Raw genomic sequence first — 27,969 nt, 5'->3', positions numbered from 1 at the left:
CCTTTTCATACATTTTTGTGACGAATCGTGCAGCTGCACATAAACATAGTGTTACTCAGTTGAATATGCAATTATTGAAATTAAGTAACCCTTTTGTCCTGTTTCCGCCTCTTCGCGGCGACAATAAATGGCCGGGCAAAAAGGCAACAATTCGAAAATGCGCCAACTTGCGCGGCGCATTTGGCGACAATGCAAAAATGCGCCAAATGGCGCGGCGACAATGCAAAAATGCGCCGAATGGAGGGGCGGCAATGCTCGAATGAAATGGTGGAGCAACAATGACATAACATGAAATGGCAGAAATCAGCCAACATTTTTTCATCATTTTAAGAATTTAAAGACAAAAGTACAAAGGTTTGATGGGAGTCGAAACTACGATGAAAAATCTCTTGAGACATTTAATCACTATTTAAAGTTTGCATTGACATGAACCTGACGTCAATGGTTCGGAAAAGTGCTGTGACTCAGACATTTGAATAAATCTCAATGCATATGCATTGGTCCATAAATAATTGAGCGTCATTACATCCACTTAATATGGCAGTATATACTATAACGTTCAGTGTGAATTCAAAGGCTTCGATCGGGCACATACATCAGACTATAGAACTTTAAAATATTCACTGGTATATACTTGGTTTGATTAGCTGACTCTCTAACCTTTATCCTGCAGTTTTAAGATATTGGGTTTAAAAGCTCTACAGAGCTTATGTTTTATGTCGATATCATCTTGGTGACTGAAATTAAAACGAATGTGAATCTATACTACTCTATGACCATTCCGCTTCATTGATACCGCAAGTGAAACAAATTGAGTGTTCATATGCCCATATTTGCCCCTATATTATTTCACCCTTGGTTAAATCTCGTCTTATGAAGGCGTCAAAATATGTTATGGGCCTAAATTGACTGCGAGCTTCTATGGAAAAACAAAGTCGAGAAAAATGACATTTTTGGGAAAAGGATCAAACTCAACTTGACCCAATGAATATTTTGCATAATATGTTTGAAAGGAATAATAATAACAAAAATTCTTAAAGACTTCACCTGATACGAACATTCAAATCTTGTTGACATGTTTGTATGGGAAACAATAATAACAGCTCTTAAAAGTCGACATTAGATACGTACATTCAAATCTTGTTGACAGATTTTCCGTTTTGAAATTCTACGACCTTCTGTTTTCAGGTCTTGGCATTGATATTTCCTTTTAATCTTCATACTATTTTCTAAATATTCGGTTAAGGCATTGATCTTTATTTATATATGATGTCAACATGGATGATCAGTGAATTGAATCCGTCTATCAATGCACATTGAATTTTGCGCATGGTAAATGGAGATAGTGAATAGCTTTTGTATTCGGGCTTGCTACAGCCGATTAATTAAAGAATTAAGCTGGTTTTCTTTTTGTATATTAAATGTACTCTTCAGTTTATGAAATTATTCTTTTCATACATCATTTTCGTCAGCAATACGTATGTTGAGGGTTGTTTCATAACAAGATTGCAATCACACTCTCACCGAAGAAAAAGTGATACTTTGCAAGCAACAAATTTGGCAACTTTTTAAATGATAATAATCTATCTACGTCAGAGGATGAACACTTCTATCTACGTCAGAGGATGAACACTTCTATCTACGTTAGAGGATGAACACTTCATCTACGTCAGAGGATGAACACTTCTATCTACGTCAGAGGATGAACACTTCTATCTACGTCAGAGGATGAACACTTCTATCTACGTCAGAGGATGAACACTTTTAACAACAGTCAAAAATCGCTATATTGACCTCTTTTATCTCAAACTTGTTTCAAATATTTTGGGCCCTTTTGTATTTCGGTTATATCGGATGTTCGTTATCTCGAAGTATTTCCTAGGGTGCCGAAGACTTCGAATTTTGACTGTACATTAAGTTCTGACATTAATTATAGCGGATCTTAAATTAAAAAAAAATCTTTAGCAAGCAGACATAGTTTAATAAGCTCAGTTCTATTATTTGATTGGAACAATTGTAAATATTAAGATTTAAATTTGCGTTTATTTTTAAGTTTAAATTGATTTCCAGGGAGGTGTTTTATTGCATAAATACAATTTAGATTCGTTAGTCCTTTGGCTTAACTGTTTATATGAAATATTATAAAACGTTCATATACATTCGAGGGGTTTTCGATGGAAAATTGCCGAGGTGCTCCACCTCAGGCAAACTTTAGCAAGATCTGTACTACTTTTGTTATTTCCACAAACAAACCTAGACTGTCCAGAACAAGTGATTCCATTGTGATACGACCATGCGTATACCAACCAAACAAACAGGAGAAACAAATACAATATTACGTATCAAGCTAACACCATAGAACATGTAAAGAAACATCTATACTGATTAGGAAGAAATAAGTAAAACACATGGTGGAACCACTCGTGATCGCCCCGGAAGCTCTGTGGTAGGGCGTCCCGGGTTAATCACCGGACCTCGTTATACCGAGAAATATTGGTACAAATAGCTCCCTTGCCTAGCGCGTGGCATGAAAAGATAGTACTTTGAGGACTCAGTACTGGTAAAATCCCAGGACAGTTGTCTCTCGTGAAGCGGTTCAGTTTAACAGCCGTCACCTTCAAGACCCAAGGGATCTTTTCGAAAAGAGATAGGGTGTTGCACCTGAATCACCTTGTATCTCAACTCTTCTCATATCTTGATTAGAGTAGAGAATTCTATTACTTCTAATGTACGATGGCATTAATGTGACACGTGTTATTCTTTTCGATGGCAACGATTTACTAACTCGTTCCCACTACTAAGTAAGTTGTCGCCAAGACTGACAGATAAAAAAGCCATGGGAATGAGATGCTAAGTCGTCACATAGCTTAGTCATTACATCGAGAAACGAAAGATTTGGGAACGAGATAGTAAGTCGTGGTCAAGAGATAAGAAAGACTTGGGAACGAGATAGTAAGTCGTGGCCACGGGATAAGAAAGACTTGGGAACGAGATAGTAAGTCGTGGCCACGAGATAAGAAAGTCTTGGGAACGAGATAATAAGTCGTGGCCGCGGGATAAGAAAGTCTTGGGAACGAGATCGTAAGTCGTGGCCACGAGATAAGAAAGTCTTGGGAACGAGATAATAAGTCGTGGCCACGAGATAAGAAAGTCTTGGGAACGAGATAATAAGTCGTGGTCGCGGGATAAGAAAGTATTGGGAACGAGATCGTAAGTCGTGGCCACGAGATAAGAAAGTCTTGGGAACGAGATAATAAGTCGTGGCCGCGGGATAAGAAAGTCTTGGGAACGAGATAATAAGTCGTGGCCGCGGGATAAGAAAGTCTTGGGAACGAGATCGTAAGTCGTGGCCACGAGATAAGAAAGTCTTGGGAACGAGATAGTAAGTCGTGGCCACGGGATAAGAAAGACTTGGGGACGAGATAGAAAGTCGTGGCCATGAGATAAGAAAGTCTTGGGAACGAGATAATAAGTCGTGGCCGCGGGATAAGAAAGTCTTGGGAACGAGATAATAAGTCGTGGCCGCGGGATAAGAAAGTCTTGGGAACGAGATAGTAAGTCGTGGTCAAGAGATAAGAAAGACTTGGGAACGAGATAGTAAGTCGTGGCCGCGGGATAAGAAAGTCTTGGGAACGAGATCGTAAGTCGTGGCCACGAGATAAGAAAGTCTTGGGAACGAGATAATAAGTCGTGGCCGCGGGATAAGAAAGTCTTGGGAACGAGATAATAAGTCGTGGCCGCGGGATAAGAAAGTCTTGGGAACGAGATAGTAAGTCGTGGCCACGGGATAACAAAAAACTTGGGGACGAGATAGAAAGTCGTGGCCATGAGATAAGAAAGTCTTGGGAACGAGATAATAAGTCGTGGCCGCGGGATAAGAAAGTCTTGGGAACGAGATCGTAAGTCGTGGCCACGAGATAAGAAAGTCTTGGGAACGAGATAGTAGGTCGTGGCCACGGGATAAGAAAGTCTTTGGAACGAGATAGTAAGTCGTGACCGCGAGATAGGAAATACTTGGGAACGAGATAGTAAGTCGTGACCGCGAGATAAGAAATACTTTGGAACGAGATAGTAAGTCGTGACTGCGAGATAAGAAATACTTTGGAACGAGATAGTAAGTCGTGACCGCGAGATAAGAAATACTTGGGAACGAGATAGTAAGTCGTGACCGCGAGATAAGAAATACTTGGGGACGAGATAGTAAGTCGTGACCGCGAGATAAGAAATACTTGGGAACGAGATAGTAAGTCGTGACCGCGAGATAAGAAATACTTGGGAACGAGATAGTAAGTCGAGGCCACGAGATAAGAAATACTTGGGAACGAGATAGAAAGTCGTTGCCACGAGATAAGCGTGCAGACATATAAAAACTCTTAGAAACAAACACACACTCCACATCCGTGCCTATAATTATGTTATTCTAAATAGGTCATTATATAGTGTCTACACGACATAAAAAATGCAATTTGGTTGCATGTTCTTGTTAAATCTACAAACCTAGGGATGAAGTTGCTAGTAATCTAAAGCTGGGTTATGATTAGGCGACAATTCGGCTTCGAAGATTATATTGAATCTGTTCTTCTGGATTGAATTTTTGGATCGACCCTCACCAGAAATTCGGCAATGCTGTGCAAGTTCTTTCCGGTTTTAAGAATTACTGACTGATAGAAAATAATCAATCAAAGTGATTTCGGACATATTCATAAATGTTTATGTGAATTCTTCGTTTCGCTCATTTCTATTATAAACATACATGGATTTTTATTTTAATGAAATAGTTATTTTTCTTGTGATTTTCATCGTTTATACGAATGGTTTGTATCGTTTTGTAGTTTTTGGTGTTGTTAATGTTTCTCTTTGATTATAAACACATTTACATGCATCGTCAGAGAATTTGGAAATTCAACTGTTTCCTTATTTTATCAAAACCATCTAACACACAACGGCGAACACTTTTTAAAAAAATGTTTTATTTTTCTACCGGCAAATATCATACAAATGGTGTCGGCATCCCACATAAGAGGGGGTGCGTTGACAGGTCGTGGGTTGGTTAATTGTAACGCAAGGGGTCGGAGAGTAACAAAGGGGTCGGAGAGTAATGGAATGGGTCGGAGAGTAATGGAATGTGTCAAAGAGTAATATAATGGTTTGGAGAGTAACGGAAGGGGTTGGAGGGTCACGTAAGGGGTTCGAGAGTTATTCGAATGGGTCTGACACTAACGGAATTTTTGGTAGGAGAGTAACGAAATGTGTGGGAATGAATGAGGTCCATCCAGATTAATCCGTAAGAATTTGTATGTTTGTTTCAGGTCAGGGACCAGACTGTACGGGTCAGGTGCTGGGGGAGCCTAACCCGACCACCACCGGAACTACCACTGGTCCAAACACAGGTTATTTAACAATAGGGTTGGCTTTTACTTCTTTTTGATACGAAGCAAATGCCATTTCGGTGTTCTGCGCTCACACATCACAAAAATGCGGCATTGAACAAAGTAGGCTTGACTTATGCTTAAATAAAACCATCCTTTTAAACACTAATTATTATGATTAAAATTAGAACTCTTGTTATTTGACATATCTATTTGCCAGAGGCTGCCCAAGTTTAGTTTCAGTCTGACAACTCTGTCGCTCAGAAATATTTGGGCTTAAAAGCTTATAAGCTTGTGGCTGTATTTCATAAAATATATAAACTGAACATTTGCTATCAAATACTCATGCACAATATATTTTAAATATGTGTTAATAGCCTTTCATCCAAATTACAAACTAATCGACGGAGTTTATTTTACCCAAACAAAGTCAATCAAGCCCATTTAGGCGCATCAATTATTGCTCCAATATGTGTTATGTATGCATAGAATTCTCTTCCTTTACAAGCAGTGGCCCTGTATTTGAAGAAATACTAAACTTTCATTTGACACGGTGTCGTTCATAAACATCAATTAAATTTTCATTTATTGAATATTGGGACGAGTAAACATACATGTTTGTATGCAAGTGATTGAAAAAATAATAAATTCAATATTAAGTTTCAGTATCAAATGTCATGCAATTATTTTGTTTACAAAACCTGACATGAACACTATCAAACTTAAGAACTGATGTTTATCTTTACTATCGCTGCTTTATCTCAATGACATGATATTTCTGATGATTTAAGACGCTTGATTCAATGTATCAATGTAGCTCACATCATTTACAACATCGTGAATAGGTTTAACATATTTCATTCAGCATATTTTGCAACTACTAGATTGCAACATTATATGTTATTTAAGGTTTGTTCGCATTTTCTCGTGTTTATGCTGTATGAACGCAGTAGGGCAGGCGAGTCAATTACATGAAGCGCGCTAGCGCTTCTTGGCCATTTGCTCGCCTTCCCTCCTGCATTCATACAGCATAAACGCAAGAAAACATATTTTCAATACTTACATCAACATTTTTTTTATTCATTACAATTAAAAATTATCAGTATCTTCTGCAGTTGAGTATTTGTTCTTAAAGAAATGTAACCGACAACATACGTTTGTAAAAGGGAATAGCTGATATTTTATAACGTCGTTTAACATTTGTTAAATGGGGTCGCGCGAATCCAGTCGGAGCGCTATATTGATATCAATACTGACGTCATAACTTTATTTGCGTGTTTTACAATACGAACGTCCAGTTTTCTCTGTACAAAGGATCAGGCGAATGTAAATATTATATTATCTACGTGATATATTGAACGGGTTAGAACAAATGCAGAGCTTAAAATGATCCTCGTCTCAACCTGTTTGCATCAAATGGTTCAGAATAACAATTAAAGACAATTTTTACATAAATAATACTTTGGCTATATATGATATAGAAGTGAATATCTTAACGTTCTACAGAACTTAGAACACAACCTACATTTTAAGCCTATGTCATAGCAGATAGGCAATCATCAAGTACTAGGCTAACTCATGAAGAATTACGAAGAAGTTTAAAGGTCCGCCAACTGCCACTTGTCCGATACACAATTATTTCGTCAGATTTTGCGTTGCCGATGTGTCAGCCAATAAAAAAGTATTCTAAATCAGTTAGATGACCTGAATTAATATCTTAAAGATTAAGAAGGGCTTCTTCGCTGCGCTCACTTTTCAAATTACTATTCATTAATATTTTAATTCATGTCATCGCACAATTACGTAATAAAGCCTGAAATGTTACAGTTCGGACGAAGTCTTCTAGTATCTGTGTTACGATCATGCTAAGTGCATGCAATTATTTGCGGACAAAACTAGAATCGAATAGAATTCAAACGTCTGTGTCACAGCACGCATAATAGGGGTCTATGACGTCAAAGGACATTGTCCCCTCAATAAGTACATACACATAACCATCGTGGGTGTCTGAGGTCGTATTTTTCAAATATACCCCTTGTCGTTTCGTCCCCAGATAGGTCGTACGTGATGCGCGGTGCCAGCATGAAGGTGCCGTGTTGCGGGGTAATTTCGGAGTGGCGGTTCGCGACGGCCGCCGCCGGCGACCTGAGCGCCCAAGTTTTAAGGCAAGATGCCGGAAACAGCTACACGGTCATGGGGGAAAACATATACACAGGTATCAATTGTTAAAATAACATGACAAACTTAAATATATCGGTTTGTATTTGAGTGTAAATAAAATTTCGTTATGGATTATTAAAACTTAAAGAAGGACATGACCTGACATATGAAGCCTTGGACGATTACAGGTGCCGTTGCCGGAACGGCCACACGATACAGTATAGGGACAAGCGCACAAGTCTCCGTGGAACAAAACTTTGAAATCGGCTGGTTAGTTTTTACATACAAGTATATAGCTTTCGAATGTTGATCAACTGTATATTCATTAAAATCAAAACTTCGGATTATTTTGAAAAAAACAAACAATTGAAATTACGAACACTTTTTAGACTCTTTGTTGTATATGCATAAAGTGAACTGTTTTCGCTATAAAATCAAAAACTTAAACGTAACTTGATGCGCTCTTTGAAAACAAATCTGACATCACGCGTACATGAACAAACGTTACATTCGGTCTTACAGGCGATAAATAAAACATATTCGTTTCAGGCACTCGTCATCAACAGATGCTGTGGCATTAGAGACGAACGCCGCCTACACGATGGGGGCCGTCAATTTTGCCGGCAAAACAGCCGAAGGCGGCACCGTAGCCTTGCCAAACACGCTCGTGAACGGGGAACGCTGGATGTTTGGAGCTGTTCTCTCGAGCAGTGAGTAGAAAGGCTAATATTATATATATCATTTAAACTTTTTGGATACCGACTGCAGCCACCTGATGGTCATACGTGCTCATGGACAAGATTTCCTGGAGCATTCCTCTATAACAGCGGGCTGACGCTGGGTTAACTTGTATATTGGTTTTACTAGGCTTAGCGGACCTTTCCCTCCCGTAAATGAGATTTTCGTGTTTACATTAGAGGTCGTCCCTTAAGTGTTATCATACGTAAAGACGACTAAGAAAAGTACGTGTTCTGGCCGGTATTCCAAAACCATCTGAAGCCATTTTCCTAAGGCCAAAAAAAAAATGTTTAGGGTAACCTTCCTAAAATATCTAAGTAGGGTATGTCGGGATTTTTTTTTTTTTTATTTTTATTTTTTTAAAAACTGTCGTAAGTTCAGAGTGTTTTCTACACATGGCAGTCTTTCCTACATTACTGTCATTGCCTGACTGTTTTATCATATAAACAATAATTCTGATTAAAATATGCATTTATCCGCCCTTCGTAACTCTCTATCGCTAACGAATATTTTTTTTGCTCATAAACGGAAAAAAATAGTTAGGGTCGGCGCATTTTTATAGGTAGGGTCGGGTTACCCGAAACAGACATTTTTTTAGGCCTAAGTTAAATATCTCACTTGTCATTTGATATAATAACTTAATAATATCTGAAAATCTTTATGTTCATTGATGTTATTTAATATACATCCATTCATTTTAAATTCTCTTTTATTTTTTTATTTTAATTTGACTGTAAAAAATAAAAAAAAAAAATGTATAAAATCCTCGTATGGTTCGTGCAATTTAATTGTCCTATAGACGCGGTGCCACATTTCGGTACAAGCCTTCCAGCGACAAAGACAATCAGCTCCACGTCGGCGGCGGCGACGGTGGTCCACTCCCTCACCCCCACGGACGACAACCCTGACGACATCGCGGCCCTCACCGTCACCCTCAGTCCCGCCAGCACAATGTTTGATCTCGTTGGCAACGGTACGATGATTTGCTTCTTTCAATATTTTTATCGAATGTTTTTGTTATATATCCAAGCCCGTTTGTTCAAAACTCACGTCAAGGTACCAAACATGTGGGATATCTTATAAAAAAGTACCTATATATATTGGATTATTGGTGTCTTGTTTAAAGTGTTCACTGAAAGTACGTAACAAGTAGTGAGTTTCAAGGGAATGATGTCAAGAAAAAGGATTATGAGTTCAAGATTGCTGGTCACTTTATTCTGGATAAAAGGGGTTTACGATTGGGTCGAGGTGTGATTCCGAAGTACTTCAAGAACGTTTGCTTCCTGTTGGATATAACAAATATGAATAAACTTCAATAAAACACGGTGACAATGTATGTGTGTGAAGGTGGCTCAGCCATCGGCAATCGACAATCGACATTCGATATTATATAGCAAATCATCGATGTCGAGCTGCAATGTCGAGCTGGACGGAATTCTAGCTCGACATTCGATACTATATAGGAAATATTCAATGTCCCTCTTCAATGTCGTGCTGGACGGAACTCTAGCTCGACATTCGATTTTATATAGGAAATATTCAATGTCGAGATGGAATGTCGAGCTAGAATTCCTTCCAGCTCAACATTGCAGCTCGACATTTAAAATTTGCTAAATAGTATCGAATGTCAAGCTAGAATTCCGTCCAGCTCGACATTGCAGCTCGACATTGAAAATTTGCTATATAATATCTTATGTCGAGCTAGAATTCCGTCCAGCTCGACATTGCATCTCGACATTGAAGATTTTCTATATAATATCGCATGTCGAGCTAGAATTCCGTCAAGCTCGACATTGCAGCTCGACATTGAATATTTCCTATATAATATCGAATGTCGAGCTAGAATTCCGTCAAGCTCGACATTGCAGCTCCACACTGAAGATTTGCTATATAATATCGAATGTCGAGCTAGAATTCTGTCCAGCTCGACATTGCAGTTCGACTTGAACATTTGCTATATGATATCAAATGTCGAGCTAGTATTTCGTCCAGCTCGACATTGCAGCTCGGCAGTGAAAACTTGCTATATAATATCTTATGTCGAGCTAGAATTCCGTCCAGCTCGACATTGAAGCTCGACATTGAAAACTTGCTATAATATATCGAATATTGAGCTAGAATTCCGTCCGGCTCGACATTGCAGCTCGACATTGAATATTTGCAATATATAATATCGAATGTCGAGCTAGAATTCCGTCCAGCTCGATATTGCAGCTCGACATTGAATATTTGCGATATAATATCAAATGTCGAGCTAGAATTCCGACCAGCTCGACATTGCAGCTCCACACTGAAGATTTGCTATATAATATCGAATGTCGAGCTAGAATTCTGTCCAGCTCGACATTGCAGTTCGACTTGAACATTTGCTGTATGATATCGAATGTCGAGCTAAAATTTCGTCCAGCTCGACATTCCAGCTTGACATTGAATATTTCCTATATAATATCGAATGTCGAGCTAGAATTCCGTCCAGCTCGACATTGAAGCTCGACATTGAAAACTTGCTATAATATATCGAATATTGAGCTAGAATTCCGTCCAGCTCGACATTGCAGCTCCACATTGAAGATTTGCTATATAATATCGAATGTCGAGCTAGAATTCCGTCCAGCTCGACATTGCAGCTCCACATTGAAGATTTGCTATATAATATCGAATGTCGAGCTAGAATTCCGTCCAGCTCGACATTGCACCTCGACATTTAATATTACCTATATAATATCGAATGTCGAGCTAGAATTTCGTCCAGCTCGACATTGAAGATTTGCTATATAATATCGAATGTCGAGCTAGAATTCCGTCCATCTCGACATTGCAGCTCGACATTGAAGATTTGCTATATAATATTTTATGTCGAGCTAGATTTCCGTCCAGCTCGAAATTGCAGCTCGACATTGAATATTACCTATATAATATCGAATGTCGAGCTAGAATTTCGTCCAGCTCGACATTGAAGATTTGCTATATAATATCGAATGTCGAGCTAGAATTCCGTCCAGCTCGACATTGCAGCTCGACATTGAAGATTTGCTATATAATATTTTATGTCGAGCTAGAATTCCGTCCAGCTCGACATTGAAGCTCGACATAGAATATTTGCTATATATAATATCGAATGTCGAGCTAGAATTCCGTCCAGCTCGACATTGCAGCTCGACATTGATGATTTGCTATATAATATCGAATGTCGAGCTAGAATTCCGTCCAGCTCGACATTGCAGCTCGACATTGATGATTTGCTATATAATATCGAATGTCGATTTTCGATTGCCGATTGCTGAGCCAACTTCAATGTATGTTTCAGAAGAATGATTTTTACTAAATGTAATAAAAAAACACTGTAGGTGATCTTTAAACCTCAACTAGCGGTCATAATTAGTTTGTGTTTAATAAGTAATTCTCACGTTTCTTAAGTAAATTAAGCTAAGTACTTCAACAGTCAGCCCTTATTGATCTTTATCAGGTGAAGCGGTAGATATTTATCAGTAGCTGGCCCAGTAAATGGGTAGTTTACACAATATAATGTAAATCACTAAAAATTTAAAGATTGTTGAAATGTACTTGTACGAAAAAGATATTGAACTGCGTTGAATAAAACCATTTATGTTTTGTCTGTGCATACAAACAATATTTAACCCTTGCCTTTCTTACCACTGTGTTTGTTTAAGGTCAAATCGCTGTTAAACTTTACGTCACAGCTTTATCAATAAGATATCTTAACTGAATGATAAAAACTTGTTGTGCAAACAGACCGTTCATTTTTATACAAATAGCGTTCTACTCTTAACTTCTTTCTATTTTAATTGTTCTACATAATGCTTTAAGAAACATCAAAGACTTTGCGAAATATTTCTATTTACCTAATTATTTAGCAAATCATTTCTTTAAATTTGTTATTTGTCCAATCATTGGGTACACGTACTTATCTATTCTTCCATTCTAACGTCTGTGTTTGAAAGCTGCACTCTTACAGATTGACAGTTTTAACATTTGTATTTGATTTGTCTCAGGGTCATCAATGCCTTTACTTTAGTCATTAAAGACAACGACCAATAGCAGTGTGTGTATACCACGTGATAAATTGCGTCATAAATGCTACGTATAGAAAAGAGATTTCATACAAACCTATGGCTTTCTCCTCAATTCTATATATTATATGTGTATGTTGTAAATGTTTATTTGTTATAAAAAATAAATACTGTTTAAACCAAATGCTACGTCGGAAGGCAATTTTTTTATTAGAAAAAAGATTTTAAACAAAGATCACTTTACTATTTATTCACCATTTTAAATGAAACATAGCGCAGTCTATGCCGCTTACGGAGCCCCGCCTTCGGTCTTTTACCAGAATTTGATCGCGAGTTTAGTTTCTTAAAACACTTTGACAAACCCTTTCACAATACGGCCGTCTGACGGAGCACTGTCAAAACATTGTTTTGGAAACAGGTTTGTCGAAGTGTTCGATGAAACTAACGACCCCATCAAATTTCGGAAATAAAACAAATGCGGGACTCTTAAAGCGGCATAGACTGCCCTTTGTTTCATTTAAAATAGTTTTGTAAATGAAAAGTTATCTTTGATTTAAATCTTCATTTTAGCCTTCCGACGCAGCATACATGACGTAATTTATCACGTGGTATACACACTGAATAGAACAAAACCTAATTGTTTCAAGATATACAGAAAATGTCATTTTTCTTAAAGCGTTAATAACGTCATAAAAATCGTTCGTGAATATGAAAAACTGCGATCTGATCATTTGTCATCAGTCTTGTATCACTGGTTTCAAGACAACTAAAACTTGGTTCATTCCAAGACAAAAAAAGTTGTCAAAACGGTAAATCTGTGAGAGTGCAGCTTTAAGGCACAATGTGGATGATGCATTCCTTCTACATGGAATCTACGTCACTATTTTGACTATAAAAATGATCGGAATCATCAGTCGACACCCTTATGAAATTGTGACATTAATATGATTATGATTAAAAATACAAGATACAAGAATCTTAAGACGGTTATATGATAACAAAAGCATTAGCCCGATCAGATATGTTACGATATGAATAACATACATATATAACAATACATAATAATGTATCGGTAACCTGGAAATAAAAGCTTTTAGTTTGTATAGGTTCCAGCTGGGTTAAAATACGTTTGTTTCAAAAATAATCAAATGGGTAAAAGAACGTGAAAATAAGATGGATAAATTAAGTAACGACTTCATTTTTAAATGTACCCCAGACAATGATAAGACTATGAGTATCTTCCATGGCTGGGAGTGTAAGATTGCTTCATTCCGACCCGAGCGTAGGGTGCGGAAACGAGGTTTACCGAGTTCCGCAAAACACCCTACGCGAGGGTCGGGATGAACATATCTTACTCGAGCGGCTATGGTAGATGCTTTTCCTCTCACACCTCAGTTAAATAAAGTTAAGAGTATTTTTTTTCTTCGTATGGATATGCGATAATTCGTGGTTGTCATGGTTATGCAAATCGGTAATTAAATAGTTCTAAAGAGAGTAAAACATTATTTCTTGAAAGGTGCGTTAAAACTGTTTTATGGTGACATTTGAAGCGAGAAATAAATAAAAAGCGTTCTAAATATTGCCACAAGACAATATTTCCATGATGCTACAGATGTGGCGACCATTAAAAAGGAGTTCCATACGGGCATTTTATCTTCGCCCGTGGGCAAGATAGGAATTTCTAGCATGGTTAAATTATTGGATCTACTTATCTGAGGTGGGAGAAATATTTATATTAATCAATACGCTTTACATAAGATCAACATTTTTTTCGGGGGTTGGGCCTATCTTTCGGTATATTAAACATCGTCGGCAAGCGAAAAAAGAGAGAAAATTGGCGGAAACTGACACAAACTTGGTATCGATGTGTTCAATGCATTGAAACTTACTAACTGAAGTACCACATAGTTTGCAATTAATTTGTTTTTCGCATTTTTTTTTTGTATTTTTCCATTAAAAAAGATTACTAGTTATGTCTATCTAGTAGGATTCATTTCTTATGCGTACTACTTACCCTGTACTGTCAGTTGTTACCGCAGGCGAGTGGTGTAAATGGTTGGCTAATAATGTGTACTTATCAGGCGGACTGAGTTCAATTTTAGCTTTCACCTGAATACTTCTTCTACGTGAAAAATTAAGTGTGAGTGTTTATGCATGGTGCCTTGAATTGGTATTTTAACATTAAATAAAATCAGAAAACTCAAATACTATCTCAGAATTTATCCCATTATACGACTTGCGAATACATTATCAATATACTCATGATCTGCATGCATATTTGAGGAAATCAAAGTGAAAACCCATTCCTTTTCTACATTGGACACAACACGGAACATTCAAGTGGCGATTATGTCCCAGAGGCTGTTTGTAACTTCAATCATCTTACATCTATATAAACGTCAAAACGGCAATACATCGATGTTTTATTTCCCCAACTTCAGGGTCATTTTCGGTGTTGGCTCACAATTCACACACGTATCTAGCAAAGTAATGAAACTATAGTACTAAGATGATTTTAATTTATTTAGTCCTTAAAGACCTAGTTTAAGCCTTCTATAAGTGAACCCCCCCCCCCCCCCCCCAAAAAAAAAAAAAAAAAATCGGTGTAAAGTACACAACCTCTTGATCTTAATCTGCTTTCCTTGATCCCTCTTATCAGATCTCTAATCTGAGTATACTGATGTGCAGTTTTGGAAGTTTCATTATATTATTGGCCCTAAGCCAATAAACCACTATACAGGAAATTGGCCCCTACTGTGACATCAGTGAAATTAGCAGAAGATGCACAGCAGGTATTATCATGCCAAACATTCCTTAAACTAGGCCTTTAAATAGACTAAGATCTGTATTGACATGGTCCCCAGATAGCGATGGTGAACGTGATTTATGAAGCGACCCTAACGTCACTTTGGTGAATGACGTTAGGTGTCCCACTCTTGTGTTATACAGAGGGAGTTCCGTTAAAGCCGTCAAGGTTTTTAGTTCATCGCTGGTGGCAGGGGTGAATAAGGTCTTGGAATACTTTTTTATTTTCAGAAACTACAACCATTCTCGTCACAGTAGCATTCCCTTTAAAACACATGACACACAGTGTGTGTATACCACGTGATAAGTTGCGCCATTAATGCTAACAAAAACAAACTTGAAACAAAAACAACTTTACTATTTCTTCACCATCGGTCTATTTCCAGAGTTTGATTGAGATTAAAGTTTCTTTAAAATCAAACCTTTTCACCAAACCGACGCCTAAATGAGCACTGTCAAAACGTTATATGGGGAAAATATTTGTTGAAGTGTAAAATCAGTAACCTTTAAAATCTGGTAATAAAACAAGCAGGACTCTTTAAGCGGCATAGACTTCCCTTTGTTTCATTTAAAATGATGAAGAAAAAAGTTTTCTTTGTGTTTAGTCTTCATTTGAAGTAAAATGTTGCTTTCCGACGTAGCATTTATGACGTAATTTATCACGTGGTATACGCACACACAGATACATGCAACGATCCTTTCTTTTTGCAGACGTTCAGGTATTGAGCACCCCTCTGGCCGTCGGCGAATACGACGTAGTGTTTGAAGTCGTTGATCACTGTCTCCACACAGGGACCGCAACTCTTACCGTCACGGTGGTAGAAACCGTGAGTTACTTTTCCTTGTATTTTGCTATTTCATATATCCATATAGCATGCATACATGGTAAACAACGTTATACATCATCGGACATCTTGTTTTGATTATGTGTGACTTTTTGAATTTTCTGCTTGCGTATATATTGCCATTCCCAAAGCCATCACTCAGGTGCCTTTCTTCATAGGCTGCACTTTAAAGTGCATATTTTCTTCATTACTATCATACATAATCGCATTTTGCGTCTGTCAAAGATTATTCGTGTTAAATTGAACCTTAGTATCCAATGAAATGACTGAATAAATGAAGATATCGCATATTGTAAAAATGCGCGACTGAAAAAACCCTGCATTTACAGATAAAAAAAATATGAGCAAATTTTGGTGTTTTTTTACTGGGGATTTTGTGTAAGCTATCAATTATTATGGCTTATATTTTATCTGCACCAAAACCATATGCATTTTATTGTTTTGATCATCAAAGTCGAATGAGTTAAACATGATAATGCATTAAAATCAGAAAAAAAGTATATCAAGCTTTATTTTGCGCCTTTAAGTCGCATTCATTAAGATTCAAAGAAGAATAGTAGTATCCCAATAGTATGAATATAATACTGGCTAAAACATAAGTCAGAAGGTAATATTTATGACACAAATCCCCTTCCAGCAGTACTCTCAGTACTTTGATTAAAGATGTGTTGCTATATCTTAAAAAGCTTAATCGTTCTAAATTCTTAAAAAAGGTAAATGACGAACGTTTTGCACCTCAACATTTGTATAGAGAATAGGTTATATCATTTAGCCCCGCAGTTAATTAAAGTATCGGACAAATTATCATATCCAGGGCCCAATAATCACGAGCCTTCCGATAGCGGCGGTGTCACTGCGGGAGGATGCGTCCGCAAGCGTCTCCCTACACCAACTGGTCTTCACAGACGACGGGCCGCTAAGTGACGTCAGCTGCTCCATCCAGTCCACGGACCCTGCCGGCACCGTTCCGTTCACTCTGAGGTTCGCCGACAACACAGCGGGTAGGGATAGTTGTGTTATTTGTATCGGTGTATTATACAGTCGAACCCCGTTGCCTCGAACTCCGGAACGGCGAAAATACCTGGAGTCTCGGGGAATTTGAGCCAAGCAGGAATGCTTACCTTCAGGATAAAAAAAATCGGTCATTTACATCCAGTTCGAGCGAACGAGGAAATCGGGGTTCGACTGTATAACGTTTTACAATTGTATTTTATAGTCCACTGTCTCCCTTCTCAATTAGATGCGCTATCATTGGGAGGATACATTACGTTGGGTTATTTTGTAAATGTTTTTTGTTTAATTTGCATCGACGTGTTTTCACTATGAAACGATGAAGAAACATGATTTCCATAATCTCTAGCCTAATGTTCAAACTAATAAAACATTAAAACTCTTCAAAAATATTCACCCTACTAAGTTTATTTCAAACTATTTAATCCTAAATTATACAATGATGTTATGGACGAAAACCAATTTAAACAAATTTCAAAGAGAACTTAAATGAAAACATGTGTTATTCCAAACTACAAGGTGTACTTCTGCTCATGTACTATGACGTCAAACCCTGTTTTCGCTGTTTATCTTTTGTAACGATCACTATATACCGTGTGAATCTCTCCCATCTTTCAGACTACACTGTGTTCTACGACCCTACCCCCGGAGCAGCCCTGAACTATGACCTCATACCCCTGTACTCGCTGTTTATCGTGTGTAACGATGGTCAGTCAGACTCTGCCGTCAAGGAGCTCCAGATCTCCATCACACCAAACGAGCCACCGGTACCAGACATACCGGGTAAGGACTCAAATAAATCATGTTTGTAGCCGCCTTTGGTAAATACATGTAGTATAAACCAAAGACGGCTACAAAATGATTTCAGTTGTGACAAAAGCTGATAGCTTATAAGATCACGATCGAGTCCGTTTCATGGGAAGAAATCGATACTGTGTCCTTTTTGACAAGTCATGAGAATGTACCCCCGTTGGGGATCGAACCCACAACCTCTTTGGTGAGGGGTGGAAACCTATACCACTAAACCACTCTCACCCTCACGTGTCTATTGTGCCACTAATCCAAAGTTAAATTGTATTCCAAATATAAAGGGTATTGGCCCTCTTCCCAGAATGGCAAGAAAGGAGGTCATGACTTCTTTACTTTTTTTATATTATATATTGCACAACGATTGTGAAGGAAGCTATGATAGCTTAAACTAAGTCACTCTCGTTGGCAGGATGTTGCGCGAGAGTGTGGTCTTGTGTTTTGAGGGAAACCGGAGTACCCGGTGAAAACCCACTTGTCCAGCTTGGTGACCACTAACCAAACTCACATGTTCCCAGGCCGGGATTCGAATCCGGGTCGCCTTAGTGAGAAGCGTGTGCGCAAACCACTGCGCTAACCAGATAACCTGAAGTCAGGTGACTTCTTGTTTTTGCTATGACCTCCATCCCTTAAACATGTAAGGCACGTTGGAAAATTGTTTCTATTAATTCTTTTTAATCACCATGTTAACTGGATTATACGGTATCTATGTGCTGTAGTCCGGTGCTAATGCGCCGTAGTCCAGTAGTTAATGCGCCGTAGTCTGGTAATTAATGCGCAGTAGTCAGGTACTTAATGCACCGTAGTCCGGTACCTAATGCGCCATAGACCGGTACCTAATGCGCCACAGTCCGGTACTTATGCGCCATAGTCCGGTACTTATGCGCCATAGTCCGGTACTTATGCGCCATAGTCCTGCACTTATGCGCCATAGTCCGGTACTTATGCGCCATAGTCCGGTACTTATGCGCCATGGTCCGGTACTTTTGCGCCGTAGTCCGGTACTTAATGCACCGTAGTTCGGTACCTAATGCGTCTTATAGTTAACCTGTCTAAATGATTTCAGCAAAGATAACGGTGTCGGCGGCGACCACTAACGCCGGTGACCTGGTTCACACAGTCACCGCCACGGACCCAGAAAATGACAAGATGAATTTCACTATGGACTGTGGAGGCTGCCCCTTCATCATGTTGAAGAGTAAGTACACGTTCAAAAACTCAATAGTACCCACAATAATCGCAGCGGGTCCAGCATTTTTTTCACATGTGTACTTTGGTGGCTGCGCTACCCGTTCGTCATGTACCCGAGCTAGCATTTTCATTACACAAAAAGTAGTCCCTGGTACTCGCTGTAACCGTCATGTACCTTGGGAGGAACGAGCTTATCTTCACACATTTATTCTGTGGTAGCTGATTCTACGTCATTTGTCCGGATATGTTTTATCATAACACTTGAAAGTAGTCCCTGGTACCCACTGTAATCACAACGTCCCAAGGGAGGGGAAACAGCTTAATTTCAAATGTGAACTATTAGGACTGGCCCATTGTCATGGACCGAGTTAGTATTTATTATTTACACACAAAAGTAGTCCTTGGTACCCAGTTACCGCAGCGTACCCGATGAGAGGCGAGCTTGAGAGCGCATGTGGACTGAGGGGCTGTATCTTCAAATAAGTATATTTCATGTATTTCCGGTCCGGAAGGAAAAGTACGATCTTAGAGCACGTGCAAAAGCCTATTTCCTTTTGTGGTAACCATTGTAACTCAACGTGAACAAACATTGTAATACTCGAATAAACGCTATTTCATTTCCACACAGACGGTGAGATTCATGCCACAGAGAACCTGAATTCACACAGGACTTCGCCGTACGTCGCTACAATAAACGTCACCGACCCGTACAACAACGTCGGACCAACCTCCATGACCATCGAAATAATTGGTACGTAATGCTGAACAACAAATGTCAGCAATATAATCCTTAATACTAATATCCTAAAATTGCTCCTTTTCACCAGCTGTATTCCAGGGGGCCCAAAGTTATTTATTTATTTGTTTATCTAAGTATTTAGGTGTTTTCGGATAATGTTTTGACCTGGTTACAGAATTTAAAAAAATATTCTCTGAAAACACCTAAATATTTTGACAAACCGACAATTTTTCCGCATCTAACATTTCCCTCACTTAAAATTCCGCAAAATATGTTTACGTTGGACACCCTACAGCTGGTGGATTTGTGCAATTTTACAGTTCTGTCATTCCACGCGGTGAAAAAAGTTGCGTCTATAATACGACTATTCCACCTTATATTTCATAAAAGGCAACAACTGGCATCCTTTCTAGTGCCTACAGCATAAGTTAAAACATTTCACTTAGATATCAACACCCCTCCGACGCTCGTGCAGCCGACAGAGGTACTTCCGGATTACGACCAGATCAGCGTGGCGGAGCACACCGACGAGGGAGATCCGAACCCTGTAGGCACAGTTACGTCAGTGTTCACAGCCAGTGGAAGTGACGCCGACGGCGATCCACTTGTGTATGAGATGGAGTTTGTTAACGGACAAGGAGAACAACTCTACGACTTCGATCCGGACAGTAAGTTCACAAGTTATCTCCCCTATGAAAGATACACCGAACTTTTAATAAAAATAAGACATACCATTAAATCTTTATGAATAGCTACCAATAACATCTCCCTTGTAGTTCTTGTAACAATATACATGTATATATGTATGATCAAACAGTCTTTACAATGACTAGTCGGAATTTATAAAAGTGCTTAAGTCATTTCTTAACTTAAGTCAATTTGCGAAACTTTGAAAAGACAATTGAAAAGTAAATTGTATGTATTTTATAATAAAAAGTATGATTTTTATAATTTCATTGAAACTAATGTATTTCTGGTATTAATTAGTTATTTTGTCACATGAAAAGAGAGATACTTAATTAAGGAAAAAGAGTTAATTGAGGAAAAAAAATGAGATGTTTTGTGAATTCAGTCCAAAGCCGAGAACTTTTTTTTCTCATTATTCAAAATAGCTGGAGAGATATTCACCAAGGTAGACCTCGACTTTGAAGAGCTGTCACGTCAGGGTTTACTGACTACATACGTTAACATACGTACGTTTGACGGACGTGAGTACTCGGAGTACCGTCAACTCGAGATTACCGTCACCGACGTCAACGAGACGCCGACGTTCAACCAGGTCAGATACGCCATCGAGACGGTGGAAGGAGCGGTACGTTTTTGGTTTTCCGAACATTTGGAACTCCTCGGTCATTTTTCTCGAAAACAACCTCGGATGTATTCCGGTACATCAGTAGAAGTAGTCCGTATTTTTTTTAATTGTATCATTAATTAAATGTAGTGTTTTAGCTTGTATTTGTAGATCTAAGTTTAAATTGATTGCCAGTGAAGTGTTTTACTGCAAACATAATTAAGATTACTAAGAGTTAAGTTATTAAGTTTAACTGATAAATTAAATTACGACGCGATCTACTTGCAGCGGGCTTAAACATACCGATGTCTGAGTATGTAAACCGTCCATATACATCCGAGGTTGTTTTCGATAAAAAAAATGACCGAGGTTCTCCGAATGGGTTTTGAATTGATTCAATCGGAACACCTCTACCTTTTTTTTTCACGAAAACAGCTGGACGTGTATGGACCGTTTACGATGTAGGAGTTATTAACATTTTACTACACTGCAAGTAAATAGCATAGTACTTGCAATTTAAAAGTAAGGATTTTACTCTCTCGGATATTATTTTTGTATATAGTTACACTCTTCATTAAAAATCAATTTGGAATGAGTAATCCATACCACACGTAAAAACAATTAATAAATATTGTATTATATACATGTTATATAATTCAATAATTTTACTTCTTCTACTAAAGCACCGCATACATTAAAGGTGGTTTTCGATGCTGGACAGTGGCCGAGGTGTTCCGATTGGAATGGATTTTATTACTCTTGAAAACTTTAAACGATAATAATGTGTGAAATGTTTCATATCCAGAGTCAAACGGTCAGAAAAAAACGGCTCATGTAGAATTTTTTTATGATTTCGGAATATTTAAGACAGCATATAAAGGGATACCAGATACATATGTGAAATACTACGTAGAATATAATTATGATTGTATTGGTCTATTATTTGTGAATCTAGATAAAACACTTATACTTTCAATTGTTTATACAATTGAATCTCGCTATGTCGAAGTCGTTGGGACCTCGGGAAATACTTCGAGATAACGAACATTCGATATAACCGAAATACAGAAAGTGCTTTAATGATAAAAAAATATCGAAAAAAATTCCACGTGGCCAGAATATCGAGATAACAGATTTCGACATATCGAGATTCGACTGCGCATATACAGACACAACCAAGGGAAATGTACGGCGGAAAAATGGCGCCTTAATATCTTAATATTAAATTGCATCTGAACTATTACAGTCGTCTCCGTTAACGCTCGAGTGTCCCCTGTTTGACGTCACAGACGAAGATAACTACGATACACGACAGTACGACATCGACTGTGGAGGAATAGGTACGCGTGTTAGCATTTTGTCTTTTTCAATGTTATTGAACCCTCAATGAACAAGTTTGTTTGAGATGCGCTGCGTGTTACAAATTATATTTACGTCATGCATGACATACTAGCGTGAGGTGTTTACATGTACATTGTATAACATTGTATTAAAACTGTTTAAGGTTAATGTTTTCAAATGTTTGGATGTCAGCGGTTAGGTCTTCTGCTTACTTACCTCGGTAATGTCCAAGTTTATGACGTGTTTTCAACAGGCGGGGAACCAAATCATTAATTCATATATGTTAAGTTGTAAATCTAAGTTGCAAAATATCAATTCCTATCGATTGGATGGGATACCTATTGGAAGCTGATATGCGAGTCACTGGCGCCAGATTTTCAAACTCAATCATTTTTTTAAATAAAAAAAAATCTTACAATTCCAAACTAAAAACTATAATAACGAAAAAATATTTTATATTTATAAATATGCACTTTGTTCTGTATATATAATATTATACTTACGCAAGAATAATTTTGAAAATCCGGTGCCAGTGATGCGAGTTCATTGGTTGATTATATAAAGTTTATCGGCTGGAAATGTAAGTTATATAATCTCAAGGTTTTCATGCAAAAGATAAACACTACTGATACCTCCGGTTACTGGTAAATTTATATTCCATTCTTACTGCAGGCTACTTCCACATACCGGGCACAACCAAGCTGACATGTGACGCCTTCATACAGCAGACAGCCGAGCATGATCTGGATGGATCGAACAGTAGGTTATTAACTTTAACATCGATCATAAATCAAAGCACTGAAAGTGCCGAGAGACTGAGTAATTGTATAACGGGTGACGAGACTGCTTTTAATGACGCAAGGTAATTGATAATTGCGAGATAAGGTTAAGATCAAGCGATTCTTGAATATTAAACATTTTTTTTTTGTAAGAACTGTTTACGATTGTTGTGTGTAAGAAACGTGTTTAATGCACTATTAGAGCAGCTGTGCTTATCAAGTGCCTTTCTCTTTGTATTAAAGATTTTAAGGTACATTGAATTACAACTCAAATAACTAAGTTGTAAACGAGAAGTTGCTGTCTCCATTACAATTCGCGCATCTTCCTTTGCAAAACTTCCAAAAAATGTTTCCATAACAAAATTTATTTCAGAGCAGTAACGAATGTTAACCACATAAAATCAAAATTAAATGGACACCTTATTTTCATAAAATGAACATTTCTGACCACTTCGATACTAAGACCAGTCTCGACACCAATAAAAACTCCCTGCTCTTCGAATATTTTTGAGTTTATGTAGATTTGGCTTTCTATACATGTGCCGATAAAAAATGCAATGACTTTACCTTTGTTAAGTTAAAGAAAGCACGATCAGTGAATAGTTTGATAAACATGATTATTCATGCAAACGCAAGTAATTTAAATGGTTTCTATTATTCAGGGGCTGCATTTGACGTCGTGACTTGTACCATAACAGTCTATGATAAAGAGGGGCTGTCTGCCACCACAACAGTAAACACATTGTTATTTTCCTTTACACAGATAGTTGAAATTCCCTTCCCGAATAAAAAGTGGGTTCTGTACAAAAAATCTCTAAAATTTGCTAAAATGCGTCTATTGTTATTTATTTTTATGTTGTTTTTTTAAATACATAAAATGTGTGTTTTATAAATATTTTCGTTTAGACAAGCGTTCGATCTCTCATTTGTCTTTGCCCGAAGGGACATGGCCCTTAACCTTTTGTTTCACTTGACTTAACAGTATTTGCACGGTTTCGAATGAAATGTCTTTATTAGAGAATGTTAAACGCTGTCGCCTGTATTTGTTTTTCTTCTGTGCTAATGTTGTGATATTAATGTGGTATATCCCGTCCAGTTGGAGATCACCATTCACGAGGAAGACGACAACCCTCCCGTCCTCGACAAGACGGCTTATACGTACTCCATAACGAACGACACGACGGCCGGCGCGATGTTCGGAAACGTTGACGCCACCGATATCGACGTTCTGCCGGAACACCGCCGACACACCTACACGACTGACTCCTCGTAAGTGATCCGCCATAGTTCACAGCGAAAAGTCTAAATAACATGTGGACGTCGGCGAGGCTTAAGCGGTGCTTATATATACGCCAAACGGGTTAGGGTTAGAGTTAGTTAGGTTCAGGATTATGGTTGGGGAAATAAATATCTATATAAGTAGGCGTGCCATTTTCGCCCTCTACCGGATATTATATAGACATCAGCTGTTCATGTGTGCTAACCCCAGGCGGAAGGTACTTCACTTGGGCGAAGTAAGTGTGCTGATTGTGGGCCTCTTGTTATTGGTTAAGACTTATACTTCTGATCCTTGTGCGAAACGATAGAAACTTATTGTCTGCATATGTTGATTTCATTGCGTTTTTTCCTGTTTATATACGCTTAGTCATAGCAATTTGTTGGTTTTTGTCAGATTCTTTCTCAAAAATCACTATCAAAACAAAAACCATCATTTAAATGAAAGAACCAATATTACACATATTCCAGAGAGTTCGGCATTGATGAGAATGGGGTGTTTGTTTCTAAGGTGGACTGGACTGGCGTGCTGGCCCCAACAAGCCGGACGTTCAACGTCTATGTAAAGGACGAAGCGGGTAAGGGCATGGGACAATGTGGGTAAGGCAACTATAAACTAATTGCTAGATTTTCATCTCCGCCCGCCCCCTCATTTTCCGCCGCCCCTTAAAGTGTTTTAGCTCAAATGAAAGTGTTGAACTTGGGTCTGAATTTGCGTATCGGCACGGTACGGTCCTGGAACGGCGTTTATTCATACCAGCCGGTGTCGATGTAAACATTCACATGTAAAAAAGGAGAATTGTTCCGATGGTGTTCGTGGTACGTCTTGAAACACATACTTATGTATACAGTCGAACCCCGTTGGCTCGAACTCGTTTGGCTCGAATTTCTTGTTGGCTCGAACTGATGTAAAGGACAAATTTCATTAAACTGAAGGAAAACATTACCGCTTGGCTTGAATTTTCCGAGGCTCGAGGTATTTTCGTTGGTCCCTTGGAGTTCGAGCCAACGGGGTTCGACAGTATGTATGAGAAAGAGCACGAACACAGTGATCTTAGAAAAAAAAGTTTTTAAGGTACCCTGTAATCGGGTCAAATTGCATGCAAATAATATGATAAATATAGGACCTGTCACGGGTCGTCATTTAATCCAAACGTTCCATGTTTAGCACAAACTTTTATTGTCAAAGGACTTGCCCGCAAAAATGATAAGTTATAATAAAGTTTCTTTTTAAGGCCACACGGACGTGTCGCCAGTAACGGTTACAATCACCGACGTCCCGCCAACAACCACAGCAGCAACAACGACAACGGTACTACCGGCAAACTTTAACAACATCAGCTCCTTCCTGGACGACACCGGAAACTTAGCTTGGCTCATCCCGGCCGTAATCTTGGGGGCACTCATGTTGGGGCTGCTGGGATATATGTGCTTCCGATGCTGCGCAAACCCAGCCCTCTGCGCCAGTCTATGTCGTGGACGGTATGTAATGTTTCTTGGTCAAAATATCTGCAGCTATACACGTGATAGTCATTTTTTTAAGTTGACATCATTCATGTTTTTTTTGAAAATGAATATCACCAGAGCTTGTCAAACAAAACTACATTCAGCAGCAACACCAACAACAACACCAACAACAACTACAACAACCATAAAAACAACTACATAAACACAAACAACAAAACAAAAAAAGTGAGCTTTATTGTTAAAAAGTAATTAAAAATTATTATGTTCATGTATATCATGTTTTACCGAAAATGAACTAGTTAAGTAGAAGTTTTAATTTGGATTCGACGAGCTAACAATGAATCGCCGTCATATGATTGTTATTGTTTACAGCTGCTTCGGCGGAGGCAAAGGATTCAGAAGAGCGCGGGCGGCTCCACGGACGGTCGTCCGTCGCGCGGCCCCGCCTACCCGCACCGTGGTCAGGCGGGTCGAGCCCGTCAAAATGGTCAGAAGGGTAGAATCAGTCCAAATGGTCAGACGGGCTGTTACACCCGTCAAAGTGGTTAAGCAACCACTTCCGGAAACGCCAAAGAAGGAGTCGTCCAGTATGTTTGACTGCTTTAAACGAAAGCCAAAGCCACCAGAAGGTTATTATTTTCAAAGACCGTTATCTCATCTTTATGACACCGAAGGCCGATTTGTCTATTTGGTATTGGAACTAAAAAAAACCCGTTAAGAATAAGTTTTCATATTTGCTAAATACATAGTAATAATAATCTTTTGAATTTGTTCTTCTATCTGTTTATTTAAATTCTTGTGACATGTGTATGCGTTAAATCTCCGTGTGTAGATTCTGTTTTACAAATGTATATGTTTAAAATGTGTTCTTGCGAATTCTATTTTCAGTTAAAACAGCTGATGGTAACCGGTCCTGGCATTTATGGAACCACACCGATTTTAAACAACAAGAGTATGTCGTTTTGTATCAAAACACATAATGACAGCTCATCTGAGCTCATTAATATATACATCTACAAACAATAATTGCATTTATGATACTCTACATGCAAATTATCTTATCACCTATACAGTGAAGAGCAATTCAACGCTCACTCAGTTACATTTTGAATGATGAAAATCTGTATGTATTACATCCAACCTGGCATGTATGGACACAGAATTGTTCGTGTATCATAAATTGTTTGCTTTGAAACAGTAGGAAAGTTATTACTCAAAGTGATGATGATGATGTTGTTGATGATGATGATGATGATGATGATGATGATGATGATGATGATGATGATGATGATGGTGGTGGTGGTGGTGGTGGTGGTGGTAGTGGTGATAATGATGATGGTGATGGTGATGGTGGTGATGGTGGTGGTGCTGCTGCTGCTGCTGCTGCTGCTGCTGATGATGATGATGATGATGATGATGATGATGCGATATTTTTTTTATCTTTCAGCAAATGGGTTGGATAAAGGAACAGAACACATATGAGGAGGATTTACACTGCGAACATTTTAATAGTTTTTGTTTTATTGTTGAATAAAATTTCGTTCAGTAGTTATTTATTATCGACAAACAGCATGTCCAATCCGTTTTAACGCTGACGAAAGTAAACGCATTGTTTGCAATTCTTTGGAATGATAGAGTTCCATGATTCCGTAACATGTTCATGATTAGCCGATTGTCCAACCATTATTTTTCATGCATGTTTAGCGGGAAATATTTTGTACATGAATGTATCTATTATTTATTAAAACGAAGGTTTAATTGCCGAATATAAATTATGCCTAACTGTGGATTTTGTGCATACATATATGTATATATAAAAGTGTGAATATATACAAATTATTATGGAATTTCATAAGAAAAACAACTTAAACCAAAGTTCGAAGAAGAACAGAGAGGACTAGAGCGGGATTCATAAAACAGCTCAAGTCATAGTTTAATTTAAAGAAAACTATAAGTGTTTTAAGGAAAGAATGTATTTCAAAGCAAATAAATGATTATTTAAAGTTTTTCAGTTATTATATGACAAGTGTTTTTAGTAAATTAATTAAGTTGGGAAATGATTTAAACTGTCATGTATATCGCATTGAGCAATAGAGTGTTAACATACCACGTGACTTATA

The 27,969-nt window shown here is 38.2% G+C and overlaps 1 protein-coding gene across 1 annotated transcript; it reads left to right on the top strand.

Moving 5' to 3' along the window:
- The first annotated feature begins 4,647 nt into the window (after positions 1-4,647).
- LOC128206453 (protocadherin Fat 3-like) lies at positions 4,648-27,397 on the top strand. The gene is made up of 22 exons (XM_052908878.1): positions 4,648-4,814; positions 5,310-5,390; positions 7,423-7,584; positions 7,718-7,799; positions 8,079-8,239; positions 9,067-9,240; positions 15,815-15,930; positions 16,763-16,949; positions 17,578-17,742; positions 18,833-18,964; positions 19,586-19,708; positions 20,143-20,364; positions 20,809-21,008; positions 22,234-22,327; positions 23,001-23,087; positions 23,770-23,840; positions 24,204-24,376; positions 24,854-24,960; positions 25,618-25,864; positions 26,222-26,478; positions 26,738-26,801; positions 27,297-27,397. Exons 1-22 carry the CDS (start codon positions 4,754-4,756, stop codon positions 27,310-27,312), a joined length of 2,982 nt encoding a protein of 993 aa, XP_052764838.1. The 5' UTR covers positions 4,648-4,753; the 3' UTR covers positions 27,313-27,397.
- Positions 27,398-27,969: the final 572 nt, after the last annotated feature.

The sequence above is a fragment of the Mya arenaria genome, chromosome 10 (assembly GCF_026914265.1).
Source record: "Mya arenaria isolate MELC-2E11 chromosome 10, ASM2691426v1".
Classification (NCBI taxonomy): Eukaryota; Metazoa; Mollusca; class Bivalvia; order Myida; family Myidae; genus Mya; species Mya arenaria.
This window is presented reverse-complemented; position numbering and strand designations above follow the sequence as displayed.